Source organism: Mustela lutreola, chromosome 4, assembly GCF_030435805.1.
Source record: "Mustela lutreola isolate mMusLut2 chromosome 4, mMusLut2.pri, whole genome shotgun sequence".
NCBI classification, from domain to species: domain Eukaryota; kingdom Metazoa; phylum Chordata; class Mammalia; order Carnivora; family Mustelidae; genus Mustela; species Mustela lutreola.
Window position 1 is genome coordinate 74,417,759 of NC_081293.1, and position 15,151 is coordinate 74,432,909.

A 15,151-nucleotide genomic window follows, 5' to 3' on the forward strand; every position below is an offset into this window, starting at 1 on the left:
TCCATACTGAGCCACAATAATGACTGCTTACTAGAGTATACGCTGTACCAGCGCAAAAGCTACACAGAGAGAGAAAACACTCCAAGGGCAAGGTGTATACCCAAAAGACAACCCAGAAAATGTTACATACCTGAAAAGACCAAGAAGTAGAGAAGAATTAAGAGTCCTCTTTATTACAGATTTATAAAATACTAGTATAATAGTCATTAAAAATGGAGACGAAACTTTATTTTTGGTATCTTGTGTTTTGCAACCCACTTGCAGTCATTGTTACCAAGTTCGTGACTTGCTTTCTACTGTAGCCTCTGCCCCACCCGTCATTCAAAGCACAACAGAATGCTCTGACAGCTTCCGTGAGAGACTTTCTAGCAAATAAGTTAATCCAATAACTCACAAAAAAAGACTGAGTTGTCAAAGAAATACAATAAAAACAAAACTATCTGAAGCATAATTTAATCTTTCAGGTGGTTCACAGAAGGCACCTCAAGATCATATTGTGCCATTTTCCTCATGCGGTGTGTTACGTGCCTGTAACAGAATTCTGGTTAGTGACATTTTGGACAAAAAAAAGTTTCACATGTAGGGCACATAGCATCGAATGACTACAGATACAACATGGGGATTGTGATGTGTAGATCTGTACTAACTAGGGCATAATTTAAAATATGCTAAGAAAACTTTAAAAAATTAAAGTTACAAAATGAGTACTTTTAGCACATTTAGTTAACAGCTACTTGCTTTTAACTATCATTTCATTTTTGATGACCAAATTATATTTGACCATAATTAAAGAATATACAACTTTAAAATAACATTAAAAAGCCATGGTTACAACAGAACTATGTCCCATGAAACGAAGAAAGGACAGTCACATACATATAGCGAATGGCACCATGGTGTTTCAAAGCCATTCGTGGGCAAGACTTTCAATCCATGTGTCAGGATATTGATCTGAAACACGTCTCTATCTGGAGTGCTGCCAGGAGGAGGTGAAATCCGCGTTGATCGCCCAACTGCCTGACAACCAGTCAATGCTTATCACTGAACAGGTATTTTTATTTGCTTATCCTGATACCACAGCAGCGGAGCCACATCCGGAAACGGAGAGGGGGCTGACTGCAACTATTCCACAGCAGAGAAATGCTTGACTTAAAAAAAGCTGAAACAAAGGAAAATAACTACAAATGGCTGAATCGCTGTACCTCAGACACAACCATAAATCTTCATTTTGCTATATACTGTTTGGTACTTTCTGATTCAGTAGTTGGGGTAAAAAAAAGTTTCTGTATTCAAACATATCTACAGAATTCAATATAAAATGTGTGAATATATACATTTAATATACACACGCACATACACACGCACACTCACATCCCCTTCCTCACGAATGACTCAACGAATCATGTTTGAGGCCAGCTTAGACGCTCTCGGGCTACCACACGTGGCTACAGAGGTCAGATACACACGCCCAGGCAGGCTGGATCAAACCGCCTGATTTCAACGAGCAGTGATACTGCTCACACAAGTGTATCTCAGTAACATAGAATTCAGAGTATAAAACCAGTGTCGGGAACACAGAACTCTCTCGGTGGGTGAAGAACATTTCTCTCTTCATTCTATTTCCACTGATGTAAGAGAGCACATCGAACTAGATCACACTGAACTGTACAAATGATCTTTACTCTTAATCTAAACAAACATGTGTTAAAACATTCTGAAATGCCGCATCCTTTGATTTCTTCATTTTTTCAATCGCCCGATGCAGGTCCTGTTGCTGCACGGGCCGGATTTCATCCTCATCGTGGCTGCAAGGCAAACAATGCAGATGGTCAAATGACTTCGGGCTACACTTCCCTCAAATATGCTGCCCAGATTAGAACGTGACGTCTCTTTTCCACATATCTAACCCCGGAAGAGAGCCACACTTCACTGCTCCATGTGAATGCCTCCAGGAATTCTCCAAGCGTATGTCCATTGGGGGAGATTCTGAAGCACCACTAACTGCTAGGAGGCAGGAGGCCAGAATGGCTGATTGTAAATACACATTCCAGACATGGGGATGAAAACCAAACACCGCACCCTAAGAATCACAAGCCGAGTATTAGCAAAACGGGACAATGCTAGACACAGGTGTGCAGCTAATCTAAACGGGAATGGAATTCCAATCAAGGAGTCACACGTAGCATCCGTGGCCACATATTCAGGAGCATATTTAGCATGTGATGAACAGAAAAGAGAATTCTTTGCTATTAACAAAACCAACTACTCTAAAAACCTCCCCTCTTTAATAATTATATATAATGCCTCTTCATAATCTACAACACTTAGAAAGAAACATTTGGGGAAAAAGTTATGAAAAGCCTAGTCTACTAGCTAGATTTTTCATAATGAAATATAAGTTTTTCAAAGGCTTTGAGGACAGCAGGAAAAGAAGACCTTCATGAGTAATGTAATTTATTCACACAAAATGTATGTATTCATAGGTTTGTTTTTTTTCCCTTTTCCTCATTATCTTATACATAAGAATAAAAACCTTTGGAAAGCGGTCTCTTGGCTACAGTCAGAGGTCAAAAGTATTCTCAAAGTTAGCATCAGAGGAGCTGGATAATCTAACCACAAGTAAATGAAGTGAGCCTCTCTCTAATGGGGCCCCAGGGAGCACTACTGGCAGGTGCAGAACTAGCATGCGTGCAGCTGAGGGTTCGGTGCCACAGGACACCCTGCTGGGGAAGCCTGCAACGGCCATGTGCTGGGCGGGGGGAGGGAGGGGGTCTGAGAAACCAAAGGGCAAGAGGTGGAGAACTCATTCACCACAGGTCCCGGAAGTACACGGGTCTGCTAAGAGTTACAGCAACTCCTTGTTGGAAGGTCAGGATGGAACAAGTCGCAGAGCTACGATGGCTTGGGCAAGGGGCCTTTTGAGAAAGGTCCTTGCGGGCTGGGGTTCATCAGGGGTGGCTTGTTCCTGTTCTTTAGTATCTCTGAGTATGAACTGGTTTCTCAAACTCCTGCTTTGAAGTTGGCTGCAGTGACAACAGTTTCTGTTTGGTAAACATGTCACTGTCAACAAGCTGAAATCTAACCCCCAGCCGGGCCCTCCCATTTACGTGTGAAACTCCTGCAAGACCACAGGAAGTGGGATCAGGAAGTTAGGGGGAAAGCAAGCCAGGAGTGCTGGAAAGCCCTGCTCTCCTAGCACAGGCTGCGAGCCTAAGCTCCTGTTGGCCTTCTGCGCTCCAGTCCGTGCATGTGCAGCAGAAATTTGGCTTTTCCTTCTCTTTATTCCAAAGCCTCCCCATGACCCATGTCTCTAATTCACTTTCAGAACTTCCCTTTAGAAAAAGAGGCAATTCATCAAGTTGGGGTAAGCTTTCATTCAAGCTTACTTTGGTTCCATAGCAGGGTTGTTATTGTAAAGAAAAAGGAACCAACCTTAAAGTTCTACAAGGGTCTGATACATCTGAGGGATCATACCTTTCTTCAGACGTAGAATTCACATACTCCCTGACACAGAGGAGGGCCGCATCCCTGCACATCTCTTTTAGGTCGCTGCCCGAAAAGCCATCCGTTTCCTGGGCAACTTCCAGCAAGTCCACGTGCCTGTCCACCTTCCACAGGGAGAAAGGAACATAAAAAGTGCTGCAGAGCATCGAGCCAAACACCTTTTTTTTTTTTTTTTGATTTTTAAAGATTTTATTTATTTGTTTGACAGACAGAGATCACAAGTAGGCAGAGTGGCAGGTAGAGAGAGAGGAGGAAGCAGGCTCACCCTGAGCAGAGAGCCCGATGCGGGGCTTGATCCCAGGACCCTGGAATCATGACCCGAGCCGAAGGCAGAGGCTTTAACCCACTGAGCCACCCAGGCGCCCCCCCAAACACACTTCTTAAAAATGCATACTGGAATAGCACAGAATAACTTTCAGTTTCTAGTTTTTTCTTTAACCATAAATGCTGAAATTCTGAAACCTAATTTTTTGTTAACTGTCACTATGACTGGAACAGCAAAATAAAGCCTTACCAGACATAGGGTACAGGGCCCCGGAAGACAGACACGCCAACGCTGTTGCGAGACGGTTTATTCTCTTCCTCTGTCTGAGAAGACTTCTCAAATGTGCACATCAGCAATCACACACAAACTACTCTACTGCTTGTAATATTTGTGAAGGAGTACATACATTACACATCTGTCCATGCACACTCAAGGGACTGATGGACACTGATGACTTCAGGACAACAGGCTACCAATGACAGAGACCACAGGAGACGAAAAGCAAAGCACGTGAAGAGTACCTTTTAGATCTGGGTGGTAGATTTAAGCTTATTAAGTGTGTACAGTTAAAATATATCTTAAATTAAATAATTACTTAAAAACACCTTCCAAATCATACTCTGAGATGTTAAAAATTGGACTTCCTCCCTTAAACAATCAACACCTCCACTCCATCTTTTGGCCACTCCTTTGTTGGGCCGCACCGTGTCCTAACCATTCACAAGCCTTGCACATGACACAGTGATCAAGTCACAAAGATGAACAAACCACGTATGAGAAAGGCTGGAAAAGAGAAGATCCCAGTCACTGCAGGAGCAAGAAGAACAGAGGCAGTGCACCACAGTGGTTAAGAGAAATGCCCCACCACTCCTTTGCTGTGTGAGCTTGGGCAATTTATTCTATCACTTCTCTGCGTTTCAGTTTCCCCAAATGTAAAATGGCAGGACTATGTGCTCCTTAGATGGACGGAGGATTAAGTAAAACAAAGTATATCTCACCACTATGCTAAGCACATGGCAAATACTCTAAAAGCAACCCTTTGTACAAAATAAGAGCTATCAGACAAACCACAAAGTCACAGGAACTGTTTTCATAGGAAACTAGGAAGGCAGCTCCCAAGTTAGATATGGTTTTGTGTCCCGGGAGCCACACTGGCAAACACTGAAGGACTCCTACGATAGCCGAGAGCACAGCACCTGCTATGCACAGTCGCCGCGTGTACCGTGGAGGGTGCACAGGCACGGCACTCTCAGTGCTTCACACACATTTAAAATTCTTGAAACCAATCTATGAGACTGTTGGCATTACCTCCGCTTTCCCAGTGAGAAATAACTAAGTAAGGTGTAGGGATGATTAACAGTTATCTGCCCAAGGTCACCCAGCAAGGAGCGGTCAAGAAAGAATGTGGGGCCCTTGGGTCTGTCTCCAAAGCCCATGCCCGTGAACTACTCCTGTTTTGTTACGGAAAAGATCTAAACTCAGATTCGTTTGTAAAAGGGACACCCTGATGATCTCACTACATACATTACACATCTGTCCATGCACACTCAAGGGACTGATGGACACTGATGACTTCAGGACAACAGGCTACCAATGACAGAGACCACAGGAGACAGGGTATCCATTTTATTAGTCCTAATTCTTTTTATACTTGAAACTTAAAGCAAAAATTGCTACCCTGTTTACATGAGTGAGTTGTGCTAAGGGACTATCAGTAAAGAGATGTGAAAGACTAGAAACAGTATCATTTGAGGCATCTTTTAACAAAACTACAATAATTTCTTTCAGATTCTAGTGAAGTAATGATATGCCTTCAGCATACAAATACCAGCTAGTGGGAAATAAAATGTTCCCGTGTCGACAGTTATCCAGAAAGCATTCAGAATTATTATGAATCATAAAACTGGAGACTCGTTCTTTGTGCTTTTAGAAACAGAATGCTAAAAATTCCTTATACCCATGGCAAATGCAATTCTAATCGAATTTCCAAAGATGCTACTGTTAAAAAAACAAACAAAAAAAAAAGCAGAATATGTAATCAAAGTTTAGAAATAATGAGGAGTTTAAGTTAAATGTGAAAACGTTACAGTCTGTGTAAAGTATGGCTATCTCATGAGACAGAGCTTAAATTGCATCATTTATATTCATCATCTCTATGTAAGTCATCCACATCATCTCTATCTGTATTAAACTACCCAAGTTAACATCTGTCAATACCATCCTTCGTTACACTTTTTTGAATTAAATAGCTCTATTAACTTGAAGTCTACAAAATTGTCAGCAACTACCTTCTAATACGTGATGGATTTCAAGCCACAGCACAGTCATCCTAAATCAAAAGAACTCACCAAATTATATTATCTCTTTTGTTTTCTTCCCTGAACTGCTTAATGACGCCTATCTTTGTTAAAGGTTCACCAATTAAGTGTCTTTTATCTAAACAGCACTACAATTACACAATGTCTTTTTCAACGTGGTTACCGAATATTCAGCTAAAAGGTAAATGTAATACTTCAGTTTCTTGCTCATACAGGAGTTCTTTACCCAAAACACATGGAAAGTATTAGGAATTCCCCCAAACTGTACAAAATATTTCATGTACAAGTAGCTTTTAAGAAAAGACTACACAGCCTTTATCTCTTTTATTAAATGACTCCATCATCCCCACAATAGTAATCTCTTTCATTTGCTAAGTTCTTCAAACTTCTGCAAATATCTGCAAATAGCATATATGTTTTCTATGATTGGTTTTTTAAAATTTTTTATTTATTTACTTGACAGAGATCACAAGTAGGTGGAGAGGCAGGCAGAGAGAGAGAGAGAGGAGGAAGCAGGCTCCCTGTCAAGCAGAGAGCCCGATGCAAGGCTCGATCTCAGGATCCTGAGATCATGACCTGAGTTGAAGGCAGAGGCTCCAACCCACTGAGCCACCCAAGTGTCCCATCTATGATTGGTTTTAAAGAAAAAAACGAGCAGGATGCTACTGAAAGAGATGGGAGAAGACTGGAAGAACCACAAAGACATACCTGCTTTTGGACAAAGATTAACATCAAAAAGATCTTAATTCTCTTGAATTATGATCCATTAAAAATACTACTGTTTTTATCTTGAGTAAGACAAATAAATTCTAAAATTCATACAGAAAAATCAGCAAAAATAGCCAGGAAACTTTGGGTTGGGTGACAAGGGCAAAACCTAGACTACGGAAAATGTGGACAAACCCAACCTGACTGTTTCAACAAATAAACTGAAAGAAGGTGGAGAAAAGGGAGAGAGAGAGATGAAGGAATAATCTATAGCCTACAGGTTAAGAGACTGAAAAACTATCAAATAATCACAAATTATGAACTTTATATGGATCTTGAGTCAAACATTTACACAGTAAAAAGAAAAACCAATAAGCCATTTAGCAGAGAACAGAAAATATGGACAAGGTATTCAGTGATAATAAGGAATTAGTGCCAATTTTTTGCAAGTGTAATAATGTTTATGAGGTCAAGTCAAAAAAGTTAAGAATTCTTCCTTTTAAATATACAACTAAAATAAACCCGGGAGGTGGGGAAGTAGGGGAGAGCTGGAGCAGAGTTAGTGACCCAAGGATGGAGGCAAGCCACGGAAATAGAAGAATTCCTCACTATGGGAATCTTTTTGACTTTTTTAGTTTGGCTACAGCAAGTTCAAATAGTGAGTTTATTTAATTATTATTATTATTATTATTATTATTTTTTAAGTAAGCCCTATGCCCAATGTGAAGCCTGAACTCCCAACGCCAAGATCAAGAGTCGTATGCTCCGGCGCCTGAGCTAGCCAGGTGCCCCCCAAATAAGGAGTTTAGATATGATGTTCAGGACAGTGAGGAATACGATGTTATTGAAAACTCAGATTCTATAAAGGGGGAAAATTCCCAGTAAATTAAAAAAGATAACCCAGGAAAAAATATTTTCAAATTTCAAAAAAATATTTTGAAATTTTGAAACAAAGAAAAATCTCCCTAATGTATTAGAGTTCCTATAGATTAATAAGAAAAAGAACACTGCAATAGAAAAATGGGCAAAGCATATGAACAAGTATTTCAGAGATAAGAATTCAAGTGGCTCCTAAACATACTCATTTCATCCCTAAAAATACAATGAGATACACCACTTTCTACCTTTCATGTTGGCACAAAGTTCCACAGCATTCTGTTGGCAAGGTTACGGGGAAGAGTTACTGTACTACTGCTGGTATGAGAGTAAATTAGCACAGACCATTTGGTAATAGCTATAAAAATTATAAATCATATCCTCTGATCTATCAATTCCTCTTCTGGAAAATCTACCCCACTAATAATCCTGCACAAGTGTGAAGAGACACATATACAAGGCATTTTATAAAGAGTAAAGACAAAAGTCAACCTGAATGTTCTTCAATATGGCACTGACTAAATAAATTATGGTATAGCCATATAGTGGAATCCTATGCAATGCAAAAACAAACAAACAAACAAACAAACAAAAAAACAAAAACAACCCAGAACAAAAACCACACACAAATACACAAAACCAAAAACCAAAAACCAAAACCCAAAGAGAGAGAAAGAACAAAGATACAATATGCTAATAAGGAGAGATCTCAAAGATGCATGGAAAAAAGCAATGCAAAGAACAGCATACACAGTTTATTAATATGATCTACGTAGAATAGGGAAGAGGAATAATAGCATATTCTAAGTGGCTGGTATGGACACAATGCCATCTGAAAGGATACAGAAGAAATACAGGAAAGGAAGCAAGATTCTTCCCTGAATACCATACAATGTACTCACTTTAATTCTGAAGCATGTTATCTTAAATATACAAACTATTAAACATTTCAATTATACCTTCTTAAATCTAAATTCCAACTTTAAAAAATATTGCAGTTAAATAAATTTTTAAAATGCATACTGCTGTCCAAAAATAAATGTATCTTATATAACTGGAGAACAGTCTGAAAATATCAAAGAAGATGGTAATCCGTAGACATGAAAACACAGGGCTTTTAAAAAAAAAAGCAGACCGTCTTTGTTAAGTTCAAATGCACCAGGGTTACTGAGTTGCATGAACAGGCAACAGTTTTACAGTGATTTATGCCAAGTACAAAGCTGTTTATTCTCAGATCACTTTTACATTTTCTTCTAAAATGGTCTTATGCACATAAACATATTTATAGGATGAGGAAAATTGTAATTTTCTACTTACATTTTCATTTTTCAAGATGAGTTTCAGGATTGCTTCTCTTTGTTTTAGAGCCTAAAACCAGAATAATTTCCAGTTAGTACTAAAAAAAATTAGAATCAAATAGTTCTAACATTTCTTCTTTCATCTGTACACCATCTGACAATACCTACAGGAAATGACAGAAACTCTAAAGTATCAGCCTAAGCAAGGTCTAGGTTCTAGACTCTAATCGTCTGTGGTCAACCTACTGAATTCCCATCTTCTTATTCTGAATCTTTAGTGATTAGCACAATGTCTGGGAAATAACATGTTTGAGTGAGTGAATGAATACCCAGGATGACCGAAGTCTCTCCCCTGTAGCTCTGCATATCTCCTTCTCTTTTTTATTCAGGAAACTTCTAAAAACTCAATGCTGTAGTAAAATCTTTACCACTAATTAGAAGATAGAGCAATAATACCCTCTCAGTTCCTTCACTTCAACCGTAACTTCCACACTTGCTAATTTTATTAGTGAATTTTTGTTTAGTGTTGACAGTACCTTTTTTTATATGCTGTCAACGCAGAACAAAAATGCACATACATTCTACTGTACATCGTTTTATACTGGACTGCAAGAGGACATTCTATCAATGTAATCTTTGTCTTCAGAACCATCAAAGGAAATTTTCTTCAAAAATGTCCTGTCTTGTGGGTGCCTGGGTGGCTCAGTGGGTAAAAGCCTCTGCTTTTGGCTCAGGTCATGATCCCGGGGTCCTGGGATCGAGCCCCGCATCGGGCTCTCTGCTCAGCAGGGAGCCTGCTTTCCTTCCTCTCTCTCTGCCTGCCTCTCTGCCTACTTGTGATCTCTGCCTGTGAAATGAATTTTAAAAAAAAGGTCCTGTCTTGCAAACAAAATAAAAGTGAAATTCTTGGTCGAGTCACACAAAGTTCATCCACAGCTGACAGCAGCCTACCTTCCCCACCCTCCCTCGACCTGTTTTCCGGATGTGCTAAGTGAACTACCCCCAGAGGTCATCATTAAACATGTGCTCCCACATCTTCTTGCCTTTGTTTATTCTGGCAGAAAGACTTTCCCTGCCTCACTCGCATATGAAATTCCTACCCTCCTTCAAGGCCCAGCTGGAGTCTGTATAGTTCACTAACTACTCAGATAGAATTATTAGTTTTCATCATCATTTCAGGTTCTCGCAGTTCTTGAAATTGTGTTCTTTATTTATGTGTCTTGCCTTTCCTGTGTCAGAGTGGAGGACAGAGATTGAGCTCCTTCCTCAGAGCCTGGCAGGTGCCCAACACAGAGACCGTGTCAACGCTCATCAAACTCAATTTTAGAGTCTCCCACATCAAGTTAAAGAACTTCTTCACTGACTTCTTGGGTACATTTTCTAACACAGTGGCTGACTTTGCTTGTACCCTCAGAGGGGCCAGAAGCAGTAGCTACAGAAAATAACAGGTCAGAGCAATTAGAGGACACAACCATCAATGCTAGGAAACCACGTTTACCGCTGCAAACCGGCAAGCTGCAGAAACTCTCTGCAGGAGACAGGGAGTTTTTACCTAGAGACTGTATTAGAACATTTTTATTTCAAGATCTGAAAGGAATGACACTGAGCATTTCTCTACACAGCTATACATGTAACATGCCGATCGCATTGCACACATGTTCACTTAATAACCCTGTTTCCTTCTTCAATAAAAAGGCCCATAAAATTCAAGAAGTGATGACTATGTGAAAAAATACACAGTATGGTTAAGTTATAATCACTGACCTCAGAGTATTTCTTAATGAAAAAAATAAAGGTACTAGAAAGGAGCACTGGTTGAAGACCGCCCTCACACCTGCATTAAGTTAAAGTATAATACCTTACCCACTGGTTAACCACTGACCTTATCAGAGGAAAGCCCCCACTACGACCGCCAATAATGAATCAGATCAATGGCAGTCCTTCCAGTCAGCCTTCTGAAGGGAGCCATTCATCCTGTGCTAAACCAAAACTGCAGTCCAGGTTTTCCACATACCTTACCAGATGATTTGCTACACTCTAAAGAAAATCACAAAAGCAGCTAAGCAAACCTGGGGGTAATTACATACTTTGAAGAGAAGCAAGCAATACTCATCTTAGGAAAGTATGAAAGAAGGAAGACAAAGTGGAGAGGACAAATAAACAGTTACAGGGCTTCTTGACTCGTTCCTTTCCTGCCTGTCATAAATAGTAAGTCTGATTAAAAAGAAGCATTCCTTTCCTGTAAAAAGCGGAGTATTTAACTGGGCATAACATCAATAGAAAGCACTCACAGGCTGGTTGATATGAAATCTTGTGGGCATTCTTCTCATGATGGCTGAGTCAAGATCCTGAGGACGGTTAGTAGCTCCCATCACTATGACCTGGACAGATAAAGAAAACACAAGGTATTACATTAAATATACCAGTAATGCTCCTTTTAGGATGTTATTACTAGAGCTTGGAAGATACAAAAATTAAGAAGTATTAAAATCTTCTATAAGAAATTATTTTAATCCACTATTACTCAAAAATTTATAAATACAAATTGAAATTAATCCTAAAGAGAGCAAATCATGGCCAAACTAGTAAGACTGATGCATTTCACCAGCCTTTTTGTAACTAAAATAACATACTGTCCAGTTAACGAAGAATTATAAAGATTTAAAGTAAAAAAGGTTGTATTCTGTAATAGATGGTTGCTCTATGGCTGCATGATGAATGATTAAAAGCCACATATGGTACAGCTTGGGAGCCCATACAGGGGCGATACTTCAAGGCTTCAAGGCTGCTGCTACTAACATAAAGGAATCATTTGCCCTGAGTCTAAGGATTCTGGCGGTAGGAAGAGAGAGCATGTACTTTTCCCTCTGGGTTTCGCATCACCACTTCATGGGTGTGTCAGCACTGTTGGTTACACCCTTTCAAAGCTGTAATACAACCACCAGCAATCAAACTTTCAACAAGGGCAAGAGAAGAAGAGTAAACATTGAACAAGAGCAAACATCAAAATGATGGGTAGAATTTAAAAAAAAAAAAAAAAAAAAAAAAAAGAATGGGCACCTCGCTGGCTTAGTTAGTGAATGTACAATTCTTGATCTTGGGGTCATGTGCTCCCTACCCAATGTGTAGAGATTAGTAAAAATAAATAAATAAACAAACTTTTAAAAAAGGAAGAAAAGAAAAGAAAATGTCTTATAAAAGACGTGGACATGAAAATTCAACACAAATAAAGACAAAATATCCCAAACAAATTAATTTCTGAAAGGCTTCAAAATTACCATTACTATTGGTATTTCTGTTTAATCCAACAGTGGCCCACATCTGCTACCCAAAATGAAATTTACTGTTATTCTAATGAAAACTTTTCTTTTTTATTTCAGCCTAAGAGGTTTTAGATTTCTGAAACAATCTAACTCCAGAACATGTTGAAAGATCCACTAAATCTTATATTCTACTTCTACTCTTCACATTTATTGACATTCAGAGCCAAATTTTCAGTTTAACTGTGAGAGGTTGCCACCTAGAGGGAAAAAATGTAAATACAAACATATATTTGAGAAATGTTAGTTCCAAAATATAATGTAATTTTGTATTTAAGTTGTCCTAAAATAAAAATATTAATGCCCTTATTTATTTTCCAAATTTATTGACTTTCCACACCCTGTAGAATAAGGTAAAATTTCTATGAAATCTAAAACGAAGAAGTCTTTTCTTTTTTTTAAAGTAGGATCCATGCCCAGCATAAAGCCCAACTTGGGGCTTGAACTCACGCCCCTGAGATTGAGACCTGAGCGGAGATCAAGAGTTCAACACTTAACTGACAGGCATCATGATCAAAAGGCGGGGGGCGCCTCGGTGGCTTACGCCTCAGTGGCTCAGTGGGTTAAGTGTCTGCCTTCAGCTGGGGTCATGATCCTGGGGTCCCGGGATCGAGCCCCACGTTGGGCTCCCTGCTCAACGGGAAGACTGCTTCTCCCTACGCCCCTGTTTGTGTTCTCTCTCTTGCTCTCTGTCAAATAAATAAATAAATAAACTCTTAAAAAAAAAAATCACAAGAACTGCACAAGATGAAGAATGAATACAAGTACATTTTGAGATAGAGCATATATTAAGTGTTACAGGAGATTCAAAGTGGGAAGCTTATAGAAGACTGACCGTATCAGATTGTAGAGAACCACAAAAGACACTGTGGCTGAGGCAGAACTTTAAAAAACCTGAACACTGGGGTATTTTGAGAAACATTCTAGGTGAGCAAATAGCCTAAAACAAAAAATTAAAGCCAGTATGGAAGACAGGATGCTAAAAATTTGGATCAAGAAATTTAAGTAAATCTAGCACAACTGGGGCGCCTGGGTGGCTCAGTGTATTAAGCCATTCCTTTGGCTCAGGTCATGATCCCAGGGTTCTGGGATCGAGTCCCACCATCAGGATCCTTGCTCAGCGGGGAGCCTGCTACTCTCTGCCTCTGCCTGCTTCTGCGTGTGCTCTCTCTGACAAATGAAAAAATAAAATCTTAAAAAAAAAAAAGGTGCCCCAGGTATGTAGGTGCTCCATATAAAAACCTAGCACAACATGGTATAACAAATACCTATAGGATGAGAACAGATATTTACGATGATAAAAAAGCTAGAGTGATTCAAACTACCTGTTTCACTTAAAGAAGCTGTTTGAAGGAGCAATTTTAAGAGGTCAAAACGGATAAACTATATACAATGCATTAACTCTAGGGCAAATAAGCTGAAATTCAAAATGGGAAGAAACAGTAATTTTATAGTACAGAAAAATTAGCGTTTAGTAGACTTTTTACAATCTTTCTTTTATGTGTCACGTCTCTGCAGATGAAGAACATGTCATCAATTAACCTGAATTTCCAGAACTGGTGACAGGTTGACCTGGGCCACTCAGCAATTTTTGTTTCCACTGTGGCATATCATACACACAAGAAAAAGCAGGGGTACTGGGCTGGATCCATAATCACAGAAGAGACAATCTTAAAGAAAAGCTAACTTGTTCATATGAAAGAATATGTCTAAAACCAATATTCAAGTTAACAACATCAATTTTAGACCCCTCAACACACAGAAAAGGTTAAAAAAAAAGTTACTAGAGTTTAACAAAAGCCACGGCTTTATTTGCTCCTACAAATACAGACTTATCACAATGAAAAAACTGAATACTATCAATGTAATGAAGAATTATGGTTCTGAAAGCTCAGTTTTAAGTTGTAGCATATCAGCACCATGCTGTGTGCTCTGGAGTTTGCCTGACCCACCTGCTCCAATATCCATGGCTTTTAAAACTACACTCATTATGAAAGAATATGAAACAATTTTCTATTACACAGGCTAACTAAGTGCTTTCAATACTGTTGCTTGGGAGGATAATCTGTGTTTGGGAACCTGTAAAGTATTCCCATTGAACAGCTTTATTAGCACCTATTATTAATAAAAATTCTTACCATTAGTGTCACCTAAATTTATCTAAGTTGTGCTTTCTTCTCTAATCATCCAACAAACACTAAAGGCAACTTTCCCTCATAATGAAACTGTATTTTCATAAAGGGGATGTAGAAGGAGGACACATAAGACTTAATGTTCTCCTTGAGAGGGATGTTTTAACTTTTGATTTATGGTAATATGGTGGATGGAGGAGGTCCTTAAGCCCTCTGGCTATAAAACAAAAATAATAAAGTATTAAGAAACCTCAGATTGAACAACAAATCTCCAAAAATGCAAAGCAATTGAGCTGAGTCAGCAGTGAAATTTATCCCTAAGGGGAGAAGCTGACCACGTACCACGTGGAAACGTGCAGATCTTAAAGACAGTGGGGTCTACACTGACAGCTTACAGGCTTAACGCTAAGAGGCCACCCTACATAAAGCTGGGACTCGTGAAGTACTAAGGCCTGAAGACAGTGAAATATTAGAAAATGAATGCATTCAGTGGAGTCAAGCTTTGGTTTCTGGAAAGACATATAAACACATAAAACACATACACAATCTGAGATTTCATGGTTCTTTGCCTGCTATAACATGGATCTCAGATCTGAATCTACCTATTGGTATTGAAAAAAATCTGGCAGAAGACAAATCAACACAGGTTCCAAAAATTCAGGCACCAAGTTCCACCAAATATGATTTTCCCACAAAATTACAAAACACACAAGGAAATAGCCACCATAAA

General features: G+C 39.2%; 1 protein-coding gene across 1 annotated transcript in view; it reads right to left on the reverse strand.

The window, feature by feature from the left end:
* Nucleotides 1-206: 206 nt before the first annotated feature.
* The window catches only part of ATAD1 (ATPase family AAA domain containing 1), a 45,058-nt gene continuing 30,113 nt past the window's right edge, over nucleotides 207-15,151 (reverse strand). Inside the window, exons 7-10 of the mRNA XM_059170268.1 lie at nucleotides 11,261-11,350; nucleotides 8,989-9,039; nucleotides 3,475-3,608; nucleotides 207-1,805 (exon numbers count right to left, since the gene is read on the reverse strand). Of these exons, the coding sequence (XP_059026251.1) occupies nucleotides 1,685-1,805; nucleotides 3,475-3,608; nucleotides 8,989-9,039; nucleotides 11,261-11,350 (396 nt within the window). The 3' untranslated portion in view covers nucleotides 207-1,684. The remainder of the gene's footprint in view (nucleotides 1,806-3,474; nucleotides 3,609-8,988; nucleotides 9,040-11,260; nucleotides 11,351-15,151) is intronic.